Source organism: Nannospalax galili, unplaced genomic scaffold (assembly GCF_000622305.1).
Source record: "Nannospalax galili isolate Female #2095 unplaced genomic scaffold, S.galili_v1.0 scaffold940, whole genome shotgun sequence".
NCBI lineage: Eukaryota > Metazoa > Chordata > Mammalia > Rodentia > Spalacidae > Nannospalax > Nannospalax galili.
Window position 1 is genome coordinate 1,334,052 of NW_008346079.1, and position 18,374 is coordinate 1,352,425.

Sequence of the window (18,374 nt, forward strand, 5' to 3'; positions counted from 1 at the left end):
TTCCTTCCTTCCTTCCTTCCTTCCTTCCTTCCTTCCTTCCTTCCTTCCTTCCTTCCTTCCCTCCTTCCCTCCCTTCCTTCATCTCTTCCTCCCTTCCCCCTCCCTCCTTTCTCTCTCGCTCCCTCTCTCTTCTCCCTGTCTCCTTCCCATCCTTTCCTCCCTCTCTTCCTTCCTTCCTCTCCCCCTCCCTTCTTTCCTTCTTTGTTCCCTCCCTCCCTCCCTTCCTCTCCCTCCCTCCCCCGGTTTCTCCACGTGGTCCGGGTGGCCTGGACCTTGGGTGATGTTGCTGCCCACCCCAGTGCCGAGCTGCGGAGCCGCCCCAACGAATAGTCTTTCTTCTTTTCGGTCAACGACCTAAACGCACTACATTTTGGGTCTTTATGAGGCCATTCACCATCTAGAGAGCATCCTGGGTCTCCATGACAACGCACGCATGGTTTCCGGGCCGCGGCGGCCGGCCTGGAGCGTGCGCATGCGCGGCGCCGACGGTGGCGGCTCGTCCCGGCTTCCGTAGCGGGGCCGGCATGGCGGCGACGGTGCTGCAAGAGCTGGGTAAGGTTGGGTCGGGGCGCGGGGAGGCGGGCGGCGCGAACCCAACCTGACGGCTCTGCTCCTGTTGCAGGTGCACTATGGGGCTGGAGCCTGCGGCGCGGGGGAACGCCGGCCCAGAGGTGAGTCGTCCCGGCCGCGCGCCCTTGCGGGGCTCACGGCTCATGCGTGCCGGGCCTGCCTGCGCGCAAGTACACCATGTCGGGCAATACCCGAGGAGGCCAGAAGGGGGCGTCGGAGCCCTAGAGTTACAGACGTTCTTAGGGTGCCGGGATTCGAACCCGGGTCCTGTACAAGAGCAGCCAGCGCTTTACCCGCTGACTTTATGTAGAACCTGAGCGTCGAAGGCGTGTGTTGTGAGGCCTACAGATGTGCTTGGGAAGAACCAGATTACCGTTCAAATGATGCTGGCCACCAGGGTCATCCTGTGTTAGACGCTGCAGGGCATGTAAATTAGTAATTAATTCACGAAGAACAGAGCGGAGTTCATTTATTCTCATGCCACACATAATTATATGTGAGATTTATTGAGTCCTGTTCAGTGTCAGGTTAAGTGTTACCACACGTACTGCTGGGAATTGGAGCCGTAGAGATAGATCTTTCCCAAGGCCATTGCCCTAATTAGAGTGGGTGGTTAGAATGGGCAGGCTTTAGTCCACAGCCTCTGTCCTCGTCCCCTGCATGTGGTGTCATACCGAATTCTGCCCTCTTGGATCTGCATTGTAGACTTGTACTTCTCAGTTCAAGCACCGGAACCCAGATGTAGCTGTAAGGTACGGATTTTATTAGGTATTGCCGTCGCTGGTTTTGATGTTGGGATTTCAGCTGTTGACCTTGAGGTAAAGCAGAAGAAATGATATTCTAGGGAGAAAGATTTATTTGATTCTTTAGACTGGTTTGAGGACTGATAAAAGCTTTGTCAAGCCGGCCGTGGTGGCGCATGCCTTTCATCCCAGCACTCGGGAGGCAGAGGCAGGCGGATCTCTGTGAGTTCAAGGCCAACCTGGTCTACATAGTGAGTTCCAGGACAGCTGGGGCTACAGGGAGACCCTGTCTCAAAAAAAAAAGCTTTGTCAGTTGCAGCCACGTCGAACATGTTGTGTGAGAATCCACCAGTACACAGCTTTGAGTACTGAAGTCTGGGCTCAGTGCTTCCTTAGAGAGTCTCCCATTACCTGTCGTTGGTGCTAAGGGCAAAGGATGTTAGACTTGCCTCTGCTGCTCAACATCTGTACTCTCAGTACAGGAACTGGGGGTCTACAAGGCTGGCATATAGTAACAGTGCCACATTCCAAATCATTCACCATTCGCCAAATGGATGGCAAGAGCGGGGTATGGCAGTGCGGGGTGTCACTGCCTTGGGGAAGGGAGCAGGAGGTGCTTCATGTTTGGGATGCTTGTGCTGGAACGTAGCACAGTACAAGCACATGCCTCAGGATGTGAGAGGAAATGGCCCGGAAGGCTGCAAAGGGACAGACTTGGGTCTGTGGCAGGACATAGGTCGAGGAAGGGCAGGTGGGAGCTCAATTCGAAAGGCTTTTCATGACTTGCTGGGGAGTTTGGACTCTGGTTTGAGGTAATTCAGAAACCCTAGAGTTTGTGGTAGCCTGCCATTTGAACATGCTCACACATGCTCAGAAGCAGGGAACGTTGGTGTACCCCCAGTTTCCACAGTTGCTCATGGCCAACCTTATTTCTCCCCACACTGTATCATTTTAGCCACAGATTTTTCACTACGTATCATTGTAGTGTTCAGTTGATGTTCAAATTCCAGTGACTTCCTAGTTATGCTTTAAAAATTATAATAGTCCATGTATTGATGTTTTAGACACTTCTTATAAGTCTTAGATATATAGGTTCTTTGTTCAAACTCTTCCTTTTTTTTTTTGAGACAGAGTCTCCCTGTAGCCCCAGCTTTCCTGGAACTCACTATGTAGACCAGGCTGGCCTTGAACTCACAGAGATCCGCCTGCGTCTGCCTCCCAAGTGCTGGGATTAAAGGTGTGCGCCACTACGCCTGGCACACTCTCTTCCATTTTTTTAAAAAAGCATTTATGTGCATGTTTGTGTCAGAGTGTGAAGATACCCATGGAAGCCAGAAGAGGGCATTGGATCCCCTGGAGCTGGAGTTACAGGTGGTTGTGAGCTGACCCATGTGGGTGCTGTGAACTGAACTCTGATCCTCTGCTAGAGCAGTGTGTGCCCAACTGCTGAGCTGTCTCTCAGCCCCACCTTTCTTTTCTCTCCCTCCTGTTTGTTGAAGCCAGTGGTTTGTCTTACAGAGTTTTCCGCAGCTTGGGTTTTGCCGAGTGTCCAGCCGTGTGCCCCTTCTCTCTGTCCGGCGTTGGATCTTTGATTGATGCAGCTTCCTTGACGGAGTGCTTCATAGCTGGCTTCTGGCCTGCCCTTCAGCAGGGACCTCCTTCGTCCATTCACTTACTGAGGTTCTCAAAGCGATGCTGTCGCCAGTGTGCTGCATCTGCTTGGCCGCTTAGTGACAGTTTGTGAGAGAGGACAGACGTTTGATTGTTTTCACCTGCCAGATTTCAGAATAAGTTGGCTGACTAGCATCTTCTGTGAAAACTAGTTTGGGTTGTTTTCTTGGTTTCATTAAGACTTCAAACACATTTGATGAGTTCCAAACCCCTGCAGGTGTCATCTTTACTAATGCTTGAACTGCCCCACCCTTGGCCTGTGGGGTCGACGAGTGACTCCTGGGTCCCTTTCATGTGCCCTGTGGGTCTGCGCCAGCTTCCCTGGTTTCCGGTTTGGTGAATTGTTTCTTGTTTGTCTTGCACACTTTCTGCCCAAGATCGGCAATCAGCCATTTCCTCCAGAAGTTTGGTTCCGTTCTGTAAGAAAAGGTGTTTCAGGAGCATAACCTGGGGGCTCAGGACCCCTGTGCTCACTGCTTCTAGACCTTGTTTGTGGAGGTCCTCTAATCCTCCAACGTGGGGTTTTCACTGCTCCTCTCATGTGGACACCTGCTTGCTCCCACAGCAAGAATACCAGGTGACAGGGCCGGAGAGATGTCTCAGTGGTAAAGAACACTTGCTGTCCTTCCAGAGGACCTGAGTTCGATTCCCAGCACCCACATGATGCCTAACAACAGTCTGTAACTCCAGTAGAAAGATAATAATTTTTTATTTTTTATTTTATGTGTATTAGTGTTATGCCTGTATGTATGTAAGTGTACCCGTGTCATGTAAAGTCCACAGAGGCCAGAAGAGGGTGTTAGGCCCCCTGGAACTGGAGTTACAGACTGTTGTCAGCCGCCATGTGGGTACTGGGAATTGAACTCAGGTTCTCTGCAAGAGCAGCCAGTGCTATTAACTGCTGAGCCATCTCTCCAGCCCATAAATAAAATAGTTAAAATAAAAAAAAAAAATCCCAGTTCTCAATGGCAGTGGAAAAAAAAAAAAAAAAAGGATTAAAACACAGTTGCTAGGTGGTGCACACCTTTAATCTCAGCACTCGGAGGCAGAGGCAGGTAGATCTCTGTAATATGAAGGCCACCCTGGTGTACATAGTGGGCTCCAGGCCAGCTGCGGCTACAAGGAGACCCTGTCTCAAAAAGACAACAGCAAATCCTATGATTACTCATTTGTTTTACTTCAACAAAATTTTTAACTGGCGTCTCTGCTATAGAAGGGGACCCGTGTGGCGCTCAGGAGGGGCAGGTGGCTTGGAACTGCTGAGGTCGTGGGAGAGAAGTCCAGCAGAGCCAGCTGCTGATTGCTCTAGTCCTGAACTAGAGCAGAACGTTTGCGAAATAGTCTCAGGAGTCAGTAAGACCTGGTGAGCAGCTAGCTCTGTTGGGATGAGATGACTAGGAGATTGAAGGTAAACCCCAGGACACCATTTCAGGAGGGTTTATTTAGTGATGGAGAGGGGCAGCCGTTGCTGAGGAAGGCGGCTGGGTGGGGGGTCGTGGAATGGTGAATTTAAGGTCTTCATCAACTCCCAGCCTTAGTCAGCATTCAGAGACGTCTTCCCACCTCCAGTACCCAGCACTCTTGATTCAGTCAGACGTCTCCTAGGACTTCTCAGCTCTGTCACTGTGTACAAGTGATGTTGGCCTTTGCTGTTGGTGGGAGTCGGTGTTTCCGTCCTCTGCCAGGTTGGACTTTGTCTAAGCTCCAAGACCTCCCTCCCTGCAGTGCCCCATGCCGAGGCCTCCCTCCCTGCAGTGCCGTACTGTGTACACATTAGGTAACTCCATTGTGTCTGTGTTTTAGAGCTAAGCCCATGTACTAGGGGGTCAGCAGTCACTGTCCTCGGGCAAAGAGCTGGGTTAACCCTGCTCCTTGACTTCCGTGACTCACTCAGCCTCCAATGAAGGAAGGATAGTCTCTAATTGCTTCAGCCTAAGTGGCCGTGACTCCTTCTTAAACTCCGTAAATGCTGCTGTCTCCCAGGCTTCTCTCACCTCGTGCAGTTCCTCCCCAGTCATGCATCCACTCGAGCGCTGCCCTGGAAGCTTCTAAAAGATGGGAGAAGAAGAATGCGGTTGTCTACCCACCCCAGCTGCCCGGCGAGCCTCGGAGGCCAGCAGTGAGTTTCCGCACCGCTGATGTCTTCATTTTGCTCTTGTTTTTCCTTTCCATTGAGTCAGGTCTCATGTAATACAGGCTGGCATCAAACTCGACACGTACCCCAGGCTGGCCTTGAACCCTGATCCTCTGTCTCCTGCCTCCACCTCCCAAGTGCTGGTTACAGGCCCATGCCTCCAACCTGGCCAGCAGTGGTTTTATGCCACGTGAACGGGAGATTGCCCCGGATCTCCATGATTTCTAGCTGATGTAGCAGCTTTATCACTGCAGCTGACAAAGTCCCACACCGCCCGTTTGCTTGCTTTTGCCGACCCTCATAAACTGACTCCATGAAGTTTGTTGGTGAATTTTTTTTTTTTTTTTGCAACTGGTCTTTGATTTGTAGCCCAGGCTGGCCACATGATCCTCCTGCCTTAGCTGGTAAATGATCCTTTTTTTTATTTTGGGTTTTTTTTTTTAGTCTTTTTAAGCAGGATCTCCCTGTAGCCCCAGCTGTCCTAGAACTCACTCTGTAGACCAGGCTTGCCTTGAACTCACAGAGCTCTGCCTGCCTCTACCTCCTGAGTGCTGGGATTAAAGGCGTGTGCCACCACGCCCGGCTAAAATTTTTTTAAAAAAATGAAAACATTTAATTTTGAAATAATAAAGTAAATAGCTAAACATTTTCAAGATATTTTAATCCAGTCATTTACTACTAAATAGAAATGTTGCAGATATGCCTGGTGTGGTGGTGCATGCCTTTGGTCCCAGCATTTGGGAGGCAGACGCGGATGAATTGCTGTTTGAGGCCAGCTGGGGCTGTAGGGAGACCTGTCTCAAAAAGAGCAAAAAACAAAAAAAGGAGTATTGCAGATGTTGGCACAGATGAACCTTTTATTATTTCTCTTTCTCCCTCACTGGTCTTTAACATCATGAGATCTTGGCGGGGGGCGTACAATTTTGTGTAAGGAGAAAGAGTCCCCAAGCTTTAGTGACTTTTTGCTTCCTGTGACAGCGCTGCCATTGGGCATAGAGCATTGTGCCACCTTGGTAACTCTGCTACAACTCTCTTTTCTTTTTCCAAAAACCTACTTCTAAGGAAATTTACCACTGTCGGAGACAAATCAAATACAGCAAGGACAAGATGTGGTATTTGGCAAAACTGGTAAGCTAACGTGGCTGTTACCACATGACCCCCAACCTCTAGTAAGCTAACAGGGCTGTTGCCACATGATACCTAGAAGAGGCTACGAGTTCCCTAATGACCTGAACAGTAAGAATTTCTTACCCCAATTTTCCCAGAGTGAGGAAGAAAGTCATATGTTCAAATAATCAGAAAGAAATCAGAAGAATGATTGTTCAGAGGGGCAGGACTCTGCCTAGCCTTAACCTTGCTTCTGAGGAGCTAAGTCACAGCGGATGTAGGTGCTTAGAACAAGAACATCAGGCATCTGTCATAGCCAGAGAATCCAGGAAGTTTGGATTCTCTGGCTTACTAACTTACAAAAGCTGATCCAACCTCTTTTAAAACTGTCGATTCTGTGTTTGCCTTTGGTGAGGAGGAGGAGGGCAGCAAAGTCATAAAGAGTGACCCTGTGTGAGGAGGAGGCACTGGTGTGATCATTGCCATCCCGTCTGCCCTCTAAATATTACTGATATTCTGCAGGTTTTAGAGCATAGCATTTAATTTTGACTAAAAGTGTGTTTTCTGTTTTGTCTAGGGCTAGCTCACTGCTCTAGAATTCTGTGATGGTGGGAGGTGTCTACTTGTCAGTGAACGGGAACGTGGATTTTGAGAAGGAATTCACTGATTCTCTTATGCCCCATTTAGATACGAGGTATGTCCATTGACCAGGCTTTGGCTCAGTTGGAGTTCAGTGATAAAAAAGGGGCCCAAGTAATTAAAGAGGTAAGCCTGTAAGATTTGGAGTTGGGAGGGCTGGGGCATGCAGCCATCTTGTAGATGTCGGCAAGCTCAGCCCAAATCACAACTTCCTGAAATTTGTAGTAGAAATGTATACTTTATATAGTACAGATTTAGGAGTTCAGTTTTGTTGGTTTTTTTTGTTTTTGTTTTTGTTTTTTTTTTTTTTTTTTTTTTTTCTTTTTTTTTGTTTTTTTTTTTGTTTTTTTTTTTTTTTTTTGGTCTTTTTGAGACAGGGTCTCCCTGTAGCCCCAGCTGGCCTGGAACTTACTATATAGACCAGGCTGGCCTTGAACTCACAGAGATCCGCCTGCCTCTGCCTCCCGAGTGCTAGGATGAAAGGCGTGCGCCACCACGCCCGGCTTTATTAAGTTTTTTATTCCTGAGAAATGTACACTTCACATATATTTTCTCTTCAGATGCTTTTATTTACACCAGACATTTTATTTATTTTTTGTCTATGAAATAATAAAATAGCCTTTAACAAAAAATGATTTTAGCTTATGGGGTTGAGGAGATGAAGGTTAAACTCAGGGCCATGCACATTGCTAGCCAAGATAGGGTTTCACTATGTAACCCTGGTGACCTAGAACTTGCTGTGTAGACCAGACTGGCCTCAAACTCACAGGGATCTGCCCAATTCTGCTTCCTGAGTGCTGGGATTAAATGCGTGCACTGACACTTGGTTTGTTTTTTAGAAGAGTTTTTTTTAAAGGGTGAGGAGTCAACTCCATTTATGATTTTTTTTTATTTTTGTTAGAACGCAGAAAAGTGATCAGGCTTAGCAGAGCTACATGGTGGAAACACCATAATCCGCTGTACCAAAGGAGGGGTTTCTACAGTGGACAAGTACTTTATCTCATTAAGAGAATAATTATTTCTTCCATCTCCTCAGCATGTCTTAAGGTGAATTAACTTTCTCAAGGGGTGATCTCCTAGCCAGGTGATTGACAGGCCCAACTTCTTTCTTTCTTTCTTGAGACAGGCTCTCCCTGTAGCCCCAGCTGGCCTGGAGCTCACTATGTAGACCATGTTGGCCTTGATCCCACAGAGATCCGCCCGAGTGCTGAGACCTTATGCTTATATAAGCAGAGCAGAGCTCAGGAGGAGCTCAGGAAGGTTGGCAGTCATCTTGGTTGGCATTCTTGTGGCCATGAGCTTGCATTTGTACCTAGGTGGGTCCCTGGTCTCCAGAGGCCCAGCCCTACATGTAGCTGCCCCACAGGCCATGATGCTGATGTGCTGCTGATGTGCGAGGCATGTGATGCTCCTTTTTCAGAACATCTTAAAGATTTGGTGTTCCTTGCCAGGGCACAGCCAGGTGCTATGCGCATTCCTCCCCCGTGTCACGCAGCCCAGTACCCCGCACCTTCTGTGGTGGCACTGACCGTAGCAGAGAGAGGAGATGAGGCACATTTCAGAAACAACAGGAGAGAAATTTGATCCCACTAGAGTTCAGAATCAGCTGTCTGAGGAGGCCTTTTTTCTGCTTGTTTTAAGGTTCTCTTAGAAGCACAAGACATGGCGGTGAGAGACCATAATGTGGAATTCAGATCCAACCTGTATGTCGGTAAGGCTCATTTTCTCTGCAGTCTGTCTCTGATGCCGTGCTCGCTAACAGCACTGTCTGAATGCTTAGGCTGGCTCGCCAGCTGCTAGTGATGCCTTCTCCAGCCCTAAGCACAGCAGTGTTGATCAGGTGTGAATGGCCTTTGTTACTGTCTATTCTGTACTGGGACCTTAAGTTGCTCGCCTGTAACTATTAAATAAGGAATTCAGGACCTGTCACATTGCAATCCTTTAATCACAGTAAAACTAAGACCGTAAATGACTATGTAAAAGATAGACTGTAATGTAAACTTGAGATGTCTTTATTTATAAGGAGCCACCCTAGATGCCTCCTCCATAAACATGTTGTAAAATGGAACCTTCCAGTTATCAGGATGAGACACCCGTTGAATTATAAAAGCCAAGGGACCTGGGAGTGCTCAGACCCCCAGGCCTGCGTGTTTGTTTCTTTTGTTGGTGTTTCATCCTGAAGTGCTGTCTGCCTCTCCGTGGGCCTCCAGCGGAATTGTGGGGAAGGTGCTGTGGGAAGCAGGGTGTGCTGGACAGCCATAAGGGTGCTGATGTTTGCATCGGGCCTTCACATAACTCTTTAACTAGAGGACAGTCGGTGCATCTTAGGGCACTCTTCCGTGCCCCCCACCCCACCCCAGCTCCGTGCTACAGTGGGGCAGTAGCTGGACTCCTTGAACTTTAGCAGCGGTGGCTCCTGACCATCGGTTTGGTAATCAAAGAGACGTTTGTATCTCAATCTGCCAGACCTACCTACCTAAGGATGACTTCGCTTAAAGATGTTTGGAATTCTGGTTGTGAGGGACTGCCGCTCTACAGACTAGGAGGGGCTGAGACATTACAGAGTATTTACTTGTACTTTATAAGCTTTCAGCAATAAGAATAAAAAGAAGTCATCTAAATCTCACTCTGTCAACATGTTCGGTCCCCAGTACTCACATGGTAGAGGGGACCTCCATTTGTGCATCTACACTTCCCTGTGCACAGTAGATGGATGTGGTTCAAGTCCTCCACTGTGTGTATTTCCATGCTTTGTTCCATCCATTAACGGCATCCGGGCTGAGTTCGTATCTTGGGAGTCTCTGAGTAGTGCTGAGTGCACGTGGACATGCAGGCATCTCTGAGGCTGGCCGACTCAGCCCTGGCTGAATGCTCTGGGGTGGTACAGCTGGGTCATACGGTAGCCTGGTTTTAGTGTTTGGAGAATCTCCATTCTGATTTCTACAGTGGCTACATAGCATAGTTCACCAGCAGTGAGTGACTAGGGCGCCCCACCCCCATGATGGCTGAGGATGTCAAACCTGTTTTCAGCTGAAAATACGCACAGCAAAAAAAATAGTGTCAGAGTGCAGAGAGACTGTGGGTTCTCCTGGCCTCTGGGCCACATCTCCAGCCTTCACGGCCTGTTTATTGATGGGATGACTTGGTGGATTAGCTCCCTCCCTCCCTCCCTTTTTATTTTCCTTCTTTTTGAGCCTCCCTCTGCCTCCTGAGTGCTGAGATTAAAGACGTGTGCCACCACTCCCAGCCATACCTGCTTTTAATTTGTGTGCGTGCGTGCGTCCCATGGCATGCATGTCGAGGTCAGAGGACAACTCTTTGGAGTCAGTTCTCTTTTCTTGGCTTTTGGTGGGTTCCAGGACCTGAGATCAGGTGTCAGGCTTGCATGGCAGGTGCTCTACCCACTAAACCATCTTGCCAGCCCCAGGCCTGGCTTTTGATGTGGGTGCTGCGTATTAGATTTCCCTCAGCCCACAGGCCACACGTAGTCTGCCCCATGCTCCTGTCCTCCTCTTGTTTGTGTGCCTCCCGCACCAGTCCAGTGGGTGCCAGTGTGCGGTCTGGTCTGCAGCTCCTGCCCTAGGTGAACTCGCGTCCTCTGACTGAATGTCTGAATGTGTGGACCGTACTGGTCTCAGGTAGATGTCTTCAGGGACATCATTTTGTTTTCCTTTGAAAGTTAGTGTCCTGTCTGAGGTTGGCCTTGAACTTCAGGTCCCCTTGCCTCTACCTCCTGAGTATGGGTGATAGGCTAGTTTCAGGGTGCTCTTGACCTCTCCACTCATCAGTCTCTGCCACATCGATCAGATTTAATTCATGAAACCTGCCAGTGATTGCAATTCTCTCGTGTGCTGTCCTTCCCCTGCAGAATGTAGGCTGTGGCGCCAGGGGTCTTGTTTCTCACGTAGGTGGCTCGTGTTCAGGAAACACATGTTCAGATGAGCCCCCAGCCGACCGGCAAGTTCCCAAAAGATGGGTCAGGACTTGCTCAGTAGGTGCAGCCCTGTGGTGAAAGTGACCCTCTCCCATGGTTCTCTCTCTTCCTCCATAGCCGAGTCCACATCCGGGCGAGGCCAGTGCCTGAAGCGTATCCGCTACCACGGCAGAGGCCGCTGTGGCATCATGGAGAAGGTCTACTGCCATTACTTTGTGAAGCTGGTGGAAGGCGCCCCACCGCCCCCTGAGGCACCGAAGACAGCAGTGGACCACGCCAAGGAGTACATCCAGCAACTTCGCAGCCGGACCGTCATTCACACTCTGTGAAGGAGTCTGGCTCCCCACGTGTACACCCTGCGTTTATTTAAAATTAAAAACAGATGCTTTTTATGCTTTGGTATTGCATTATTGAAATGTGTATCACTGCATGGTGTGTGCCTGTGTGTGTGTGTGGTGGGGGGGATGTGGTGTATGTGCGTATGTGTGTGCACCATGTGTGTGTACCGTGTGTGTGCAGAGGCCAGAGGAGGATGCTGGCTGTCCTCTATTCCCTTGAGACAGGGTCTCCCACTGGGCATGGAGCTAGTGTGGCGCCATGCGCCCCCCCCAATCCCCGCCCCTGGGGTTGGGGGGGGGGGGGAGGGTCTCCCACTGGGCCTGGAACTAGTGTGGCGCCATGCGCCCCCCCGACTCGCTGCACTGGGGTTATGGTGTGTGAGGCCATGCCCAGCTCCTTACGTGGGTGCTGGGATCTAAGCTCGTGTTTACACAACTCTCACCTGCTGAGTCATCTCCCCAACCATCTGCAGGCTTTTAAAACATTTAAAATTTTTATTCATTTTATGAGTGTTTTGCCTGCATGTATATAAGTGCACCACATGCGTGCAAACCCATGGTGGCCAGCAGGGCATCAGATTCCCTGGAACTGGAGTTACAGAAGGTTGTTAGCCACCGTGTGGGTGCTGGGAACCAGACTGTAAGAGTAGCTGGTGCTCTAACCACTGAGCAGCTCTCCAGCTCTCATCTACAGTTTCTTTTTAAAATACTTATTTTTATTTTATGTGTATGAGTGTATTGCCTGCATATAGGAAAGCGCACCCCTGTCGTGCAATGCCCACGGAGCTCAGAAGAGGCTGTCAGATCCCCTGTAACTGGAGTTATGGATAGTTGTTAGCAACCATGTGGTGCTGGGATTCAAACCCAGGTCTTCTGCAAGAACAGCCAGTGTTCTTAACCACTGAGCCATCTCTCCAGCCCCTTGTCTACAGTTTCTTAATAAAAATATACAAGGAGCTGGAGTGATGGCTTGACGATTAAAAGAACTTGCTGCTCTTTTTGTTTTGTTTTTTGACAGGGTCTCCCTAGTCACAGCCCACCTGATGTGAACCAGGCTGGCCTCTATCTCACAGAGATCCACCTGTCTCTGCCTCCCAAGCGCTGGGATAAAAGGCACATGCCGCTACGCCTGGCAAGAACTTGCTGCTCTTACAGAGGACCGAGGTGCGGTTCCCAGCAGCCTTGTGCTGCTCACAACTGCCTGCCTCTGTGGGCACCTGCACGCACCTGGTATACATACATGCATTCGGGCACACACACAAATACATTAAAAATATTCACAAGGCTTTGTCCATCTCTTGACCCATGGGTGTATTTGTTATGTGTTTGCAGTTTGGAAAGCAAAATTGGCTTTAGATGCAGAACAGAGTGGCCAGGCTTTGGTCAGCTGTGAAGGGTTAACTTTCCCCTCTGTGCTGCAGATGTCTGGGGTCGAAAGCCATTGAAGAGGGGCTGGAGAGATGGCTGCTCTTGCAGAGGACCCAGGTTTGAGTCCCAGCAGTCACATGGCAGCTAACAACCATCTTTAACTCCAGTTCCAGGGGATCGGAGACCCTCTTCTGACCTCCGCAGGCATTGCACTGCATGGGTGCACTTACACACATGCTCATAAAGTTGAAAAAAAAAGTCACAGAGGAGACTCATTCTAATTTCACTGATTTTTTCTCTTGGGACCAGGGGAGGGTGGGTGGAGGTGAGCACAGCCCTCAGCTGTCTCATTGCAGTGTTTCAAGGCTTCACAAACCAGTGTGGATTATAGATTGTATCTTCTGTTTTAACAGTAACTTGAAATTACAGGATACACTAAAACTACAAAACCTCTTTGACTTGAAAACTCACTTCTGATGGAGCAGAGCCTGCCTCCTGTCCCCTACCAAAGGTGCCCTTACTATTTTTAGATCTTACTTAGTTCATTTTTCAAGGTGAGTTCAGATTCTGAGAAGGCGTGACCCAGTCTCAGCGGTGCATTCTAAATTAAGACCATAGGTGGCACTCACCACCCAGGAGCAGAAAATGGTACCGCCTGGCTCAAAGGGATGAGGGATGAAGGGATAGCATCCCCTCCTCCCTCTGCTCCCCTCTCCCTCTTTCTCCTCCTCTGCCTCTCTGAGTCTCTCTGTCTCTGTCTTGGGACAGGGCCTTGCTATGTACCTCAGGCTGGCCTTGAACTCTGTCTTCCTACCTCACCCCTCTGAGTGCTGGGACTACAGAACTGCCGCCATGCCAGGCCTGGGCTTGGTTCTCTTTGCTCGAGATTGGGCTCTTTTGTGCTTCCAGGTGACTTTAGGGATGGTTGTCCTGCTCTGTGAGGAATGGCATTGATATTTTGATGTTGATTGCTTCAGTAGTATGAACATTTTAACAAAATTACTCAAATACAGGAACATGCAAGGCCCTTCCATCCTTTAGTAACTTCTTCAGTGTAAAAATACTGGCACAGAGCTTGGTAAATAACAAGGTACCATTAAATGCTAAGGATCATGAGTTTGGGGCCAGTCTCGCTACAGGATACAGAGCCACAATAACAAAAATAGCATGACATTAAAAGATGTATCTGTCCCAGACACGTAGGCAACTGAACAGAACAGACTCACTTGTCTACAGCTAATGGGGGGGTTTTCTGTATTAGGCATCGAGCCTACCCTGGGCTTTAGGCATGTTAGGTAAACACTCTACCACTGATCCATCCTGCCCCTGCTTAGATATATTAATATGGTATGTTATATTATGGGTTTCCCAATAATAAACTCTCTTTTGCAGGGGGGTCTTTTTGAGACAGGGTCTCCCTGCAGCCCCAACTGGCCTGTCACCATATAGAACAAGCTGGCCTTGACTGCACAGAGATCTGCCTGTCTCTGCCTGGCTCACAACTACCTGCAACTCCAGTTACTACCTGTAACTGCTTAAACTATCATTAAAAATATTTAATCCCAGCACTTGGGAGGCAGAGGCAGGTGGATCTCTGTGAGTTCAAGGCCAGTCTGGTCTACATAGTGAGTTCCAGGACAGCTGGGACTATGGGACTACAGAGAGACCCTGTCTCAAAAATACCAAAAACAAACCCACAACATTTTGGAAAACGTTTATTTTAAAGTTATTTAAGCCAGGCATGGTGGCGCATGCCTTTAATCCCAGCACTTGGGAGGCAGAGGCAGGTGGATCTCTGAGAGTTCAAGTCCAGCCTGGTCTACATAGTGAGTTCCAGGACAGCTGGAGCTACAGGGAGACCCTGTCTCAAAAGTGTATCAGGAGGCCTCCAAAGATGGCGCGGACCCAGAGCCCTGGGATTCAGCGAGAATTCACTTCACTTCTTGGTCGCAAAGCCCGCCAAAAGGAGCCCATGCCTCGGTACCCTGCTCACAAGCCCAGTGACTGCTGACAGACTGCGTGGCGCGGACCAATCAGAAAATGATGCGCTGACTAAAGCGACTTGGGGGCGGAGAAAAGGGAGATATAAGGTCTGCCCCCTCCTGCATTAACCCAGCCTGCAGCACCTCGCCTAGTGCTTCCTTCTACCCAGCTCCCTGGGTCTGTGTGTCGTGACTCTGCGCCTCTTGCCTCCCCCTAATCGACAGGGGACCCGATCCAGGTCAGTGTCTTCACAGCTGGCCTGAGGAGAACCCGCAACAAAAAGGACCAAAAAAAAAAAAAAAAAAGAAAAGAAAAAAAAATTATTTAAAAATTTTTACTTATGTGTGAGTCTGTGTATGTGCGGCACGAGTGCTGTACCCGTGGGAACCAGAAAGGGCGTGGGACCCCCTAGAGCTGGAGTTACAGGTAGTTTTGAGCCAACTCACATGGGTATTGGGAACTGAACTCCGACACTGTCATCCCTCTAGCCCCATTAAACTATCACAGTCACATTCTCTCTTTCTTTTCTTCTTTTTTTTTTGACACAGTCTTCCTGTAGCCCCAGCTGGCCTGGAACTTGCTCTGTAGACCAGGCTGGCCTTGATCCACCCACTTCTGCCTCCCAAGGGCTGGGATCAACAACCACACCTGGCCAGTCAACATCTTTTTATTTTATATGTATGAGTATACTGCCTACATGTATGTAAGTGCACCTATGTCGTGCAGGGCCCACAGAGGTCAGAAGAGGGTGTTGGATCCCCCAGGAACTGCAGTTACGGACAGTTGTTAGTCGCCATGTGTGCTGCACAGCTTTAGTGTCAACTTGACACACCTGGGTTGAGGGAGCCTCAATTGGGGAATTGCCTCTATTGGACTGGCCTGTGGCCATGTCTGAGGGGCATCTTCTTGATGAGTGATGTGGGAGGGCCCAGCCCACTGTGGGTGGTGCCACCCCTGGGCAGGTGGGCTTGTGTTGTATAAGAAATCAGGCTGAGCAGGGGCGAGAGAGCAAGCCAGTAAGCAGCGTACCTCCATGGCCTGTGCTCCAGCTCCTGCCTCCAGGTTCCTGCCTGAGTTCCTACCTTGGGCTCCCTGATGAACTGTGACCTGGGAGATGTAAGATAAATAAACCCTTCCCCCCCCCACAAGTTGGTATTGGTCAGAGTATTTTGTCATAGCAGTGAAGAACAAACTAAGACACCATGTGAGTTTTGGGAATGGAACCTGGATTCTCTGCAAGAGCAGCCAGTGCTCTTAACTGCTGAGCCATCTCTCCAACCCCAGGAATCAATTTTTTCCCCCCAGGGAGTCTTTCCTTGATTTTTTTTTTCATCTTTTTGAGACAGGGACTCCCTGTAGCCCCAGCTGTCCTTGAACTCACTATGTAGACCAGGCTGGCCTTGAACTCACAGAGATCCACCTGCCTCTGCCTATCTTTCCTTTGAGACAGGGTTTCCCTGTTGTCACAGCTGGCCTGGATTCCCAATGGAGACCAGGCTGGCCTTGAACTCACAGAGATCCACTTGCCTCTGCCTCCTGAGTGCTGGGATTAAAGGCCTGCCCCACCATGCCCAGCTGGAATCAATTTTTAAAAAGGCAAGTGATCCAAATGTATTTTCCTTTCTCATGAAGGAAATATCAACAGCCACAAAACATATAAAAATATCATTTAGTAGAACTGCTATGAGATCCAACTCTGTCACTCCTGGGTAGATAGCAAAGAACATTAAATCAGCACACAGAAGAGGCAGCTGCCAGTCAGGGCACTCCTCACCACTGATGGGGGTGTCAGCCCAGCAACTAGTGGGTATGAAACAAGGCACAGAGACAGCCGAAGGGCTGGGCCAAATGGTGGAATGGAAGGTATTGTGCTAGTAAGGCAGAGACAAATCCAGCACGTTCCCACATACAGATGCTGAACGGGGAACTGCAGGGGTGATTCCAGGGCCTGGGGGCTGGGAAGATGCTTGCACTGGTCAGTATGTGCGGTATACTGCATGCAGATAGCCCATTAAACTCCATTCATGTGGGCAGGAGGGCAGATAGTCCACTGAACTCCATTCATGTGGGCAGGAGGGCTAAATACAACCAGAGTATATCACACACGTGTATGGAAATGCCAAGAAACTGTTGGCACAAAGTGATAGGTAAAAGGTTTGGGTGGAGAGCGAGCGGATGAAGGATGAGGCATCGAGGCACAGATAGAACTCTCAGCGGGATACAGCTTTATTTCACACGGGACACGTTTCCCTCGGAGAAGGGAAAGATGTCAGCCCACAGGTTGTGAGCTGGGACTTATATACGGGGTGTATGGAAATGCCAAGAAACTGTTGGCACAAAGTGATAGGTAAAAGGTTTGGGTGGAGAGCGAGCGGATGAAGGATGAGGCATCGAGGCACAGATAGAACTCTCAGCGGGATACAGCTTTATTTCACACGGGACACGTTTCCCTCGGAGAAGGGAAAGATGTCAGCCCACAGGTTGTGAGCTGGGACTTATATACGGGGGCTATAGGGTGCAGAAGGGGGGGAGAAGTTTTGGGGGAAATATCAAGCAGGGGGAATCAGGAAAAGCAGGGCTTGTAAACCTGGCTCCGTTCAGTCTGCCAGGCAGGATCTGGGTCTGGAAATGTTTGCTTTTTTCCTCTTAAGATAAGGGAAAAGCTGCTGTGTTAAACAGCTTCTAAGCTAGTGCCCGTTGTGTGGCGTGTACAATTGGTACTAATAAAAGGGAAAACATTGCCAAGAAATTCTTTTAAAATATCTCCATGGGGGGCTGGAGAGATGGCTCAGCGGTTGAGAGCACTGACTGCTCTTGCAGAGGACCTGGGTTTGAGTCCCAGCACCCACATGGCGACAACGAACCCTCCTTAACTCCAGTTCCAGGGGAATCCGAAGCCCTCTTCTGACCTCCACCGCATTACACCACACGGGTGCACTCACATACATGCAGGCAATACACTTGTACACATAAAAATAATAAATAAAATATTAAACAAAATATCTCCATGGAACTTTGATGAAACAGAGTGGGGAGCGGCAGAGCGCAGGGGTGCACAGCACAGGGATGTAGAGCTCAGGGGTGTGGATGCGGAGCACAGGCTGTGCTTCCTCCCAGTGGTGGCTTGGGATGGCCTTTATCTTCAGCAGAGCCTCCTCCTTAGGAGTCTCTCCTAGTCTCTCAGGGCCTTTACCTCACATAACTGTTTCCACATCCTCTGGATCAGAGGGGATGTGGTCAGGAAAACACCCACTTTAGTATTTCAAACCAGATTGCTGTACTTCTGATGGACTAACCAGGGAACCAAAACATCCACAAACTAGAAAACCAGGAGCCGGCAGCACTTAGAAGTGGAGAGGTGGAATTGCCAGAGCCTTCCTGCTGGGCTCTTCTCTCTCCCCAAAGCTCTGTCTATGAAAAGTTCTACAGAAAGGCTAGGCCTCAGTTCTTCACAAGCTGGATAAAACCACCCAGTAAAGCTAGTCATAGTGGTGCACACCTTTATTCCCAGCACTTAGGAGGCAGAGGCAGGCAGATCTCTGAGAGTTCAAGGCCAGCCTGGTCTACATAGTGAGTTCCAGGACAGCTGGGGCTATAGGAAAACCCTGTTTCAAAAAGCCAAAAAAAAAAAGCAAAAGCAAAAACCAAACCTCACCAGTGAAGCCTCCTCATCTGGCTTCTCAGCAAAAAAGGATTTTCATTATAGATTGAATTTATGCATTATACAAAGGATTATTCTGGTATTTTATTTTTTCATTTTTGTTTTATGTGTATGTGAGTGCACCTATGTCATACAATGCTCACAGAGGCCAGAAGAGAGTGTTGGATCCCCTGGAACTGGAGTTATGGATGATTGTTAGGTGCCATGTGGGTGCTGGGAATTGAAC

General features: G+C 49.2%; 1 protein-coding gene across 2 annotated transcripts; it reads left to right on the forward strand.

The window, feature by feature from the left end:
• The first annotated feature begins 330 nt into the window (after positions 1-330).
• Positions 331-11,190, forward strand: Mrpl22 (mitochondrial ribosomal protein L22). 2 transcript variants are annotated; one of them, XM_029567927.1, is made up of 8 exons: positions 341-552; positions 623-671; positions 4,198-4,347; positions 4,968-5,103; positions 6,181-6,246; positions 6,913-6,990; positions 8,506-8,575; positions 10,916-11,190. In XM_029567927.1, exons 1-8 carry the CDS (start codon positions 420-422, stop codon positions 11,125-11,127), a joined length of 894 nt encoding a protein of 297 aa, XP_029423787.1. In that variant the 5' UTR covers positions 341-419; the 3' UTR covers positions 11,128-11,190. The 2 variants fall into 2 exon arrangements, with proteins under 2 accessions (XP_008840571.2, XP_029423787.1); XM_008842349.3 differs by lacking the exon at positions 4,198-4,347 and having other exon boundaries at positions 331-552.
• The last annotated feature ends 7,184 nt before the right edge of the window (positions 11,191-18,374 follow it).

Excerpts from the sequence above, each read along its gene's own strand:
- Mrpl22 (XM_029567927.1), top strand. The coding sequence starts at position 420 with ATGACAACGCACGCATGGTTTCCGGGCCGCGGCGGCCGGCCTGGAGCG. Across the intron at positions 553-622 it reads GACGGTGCTGCAAGAGCTGG|GTGCACTATGGGGCTGGAGC; the intron begins GTAAGGTTGGGT and ends CTCCTGTTGCAG. Across the intron at positions 6,991-8,505 it reads GGGCCCAAGTAATTAAAGAG|GTTCTCTTAGAAGCACAAGA; the intron begins GTAAGCCTGTAA and ends GCTTGTTTTAAG.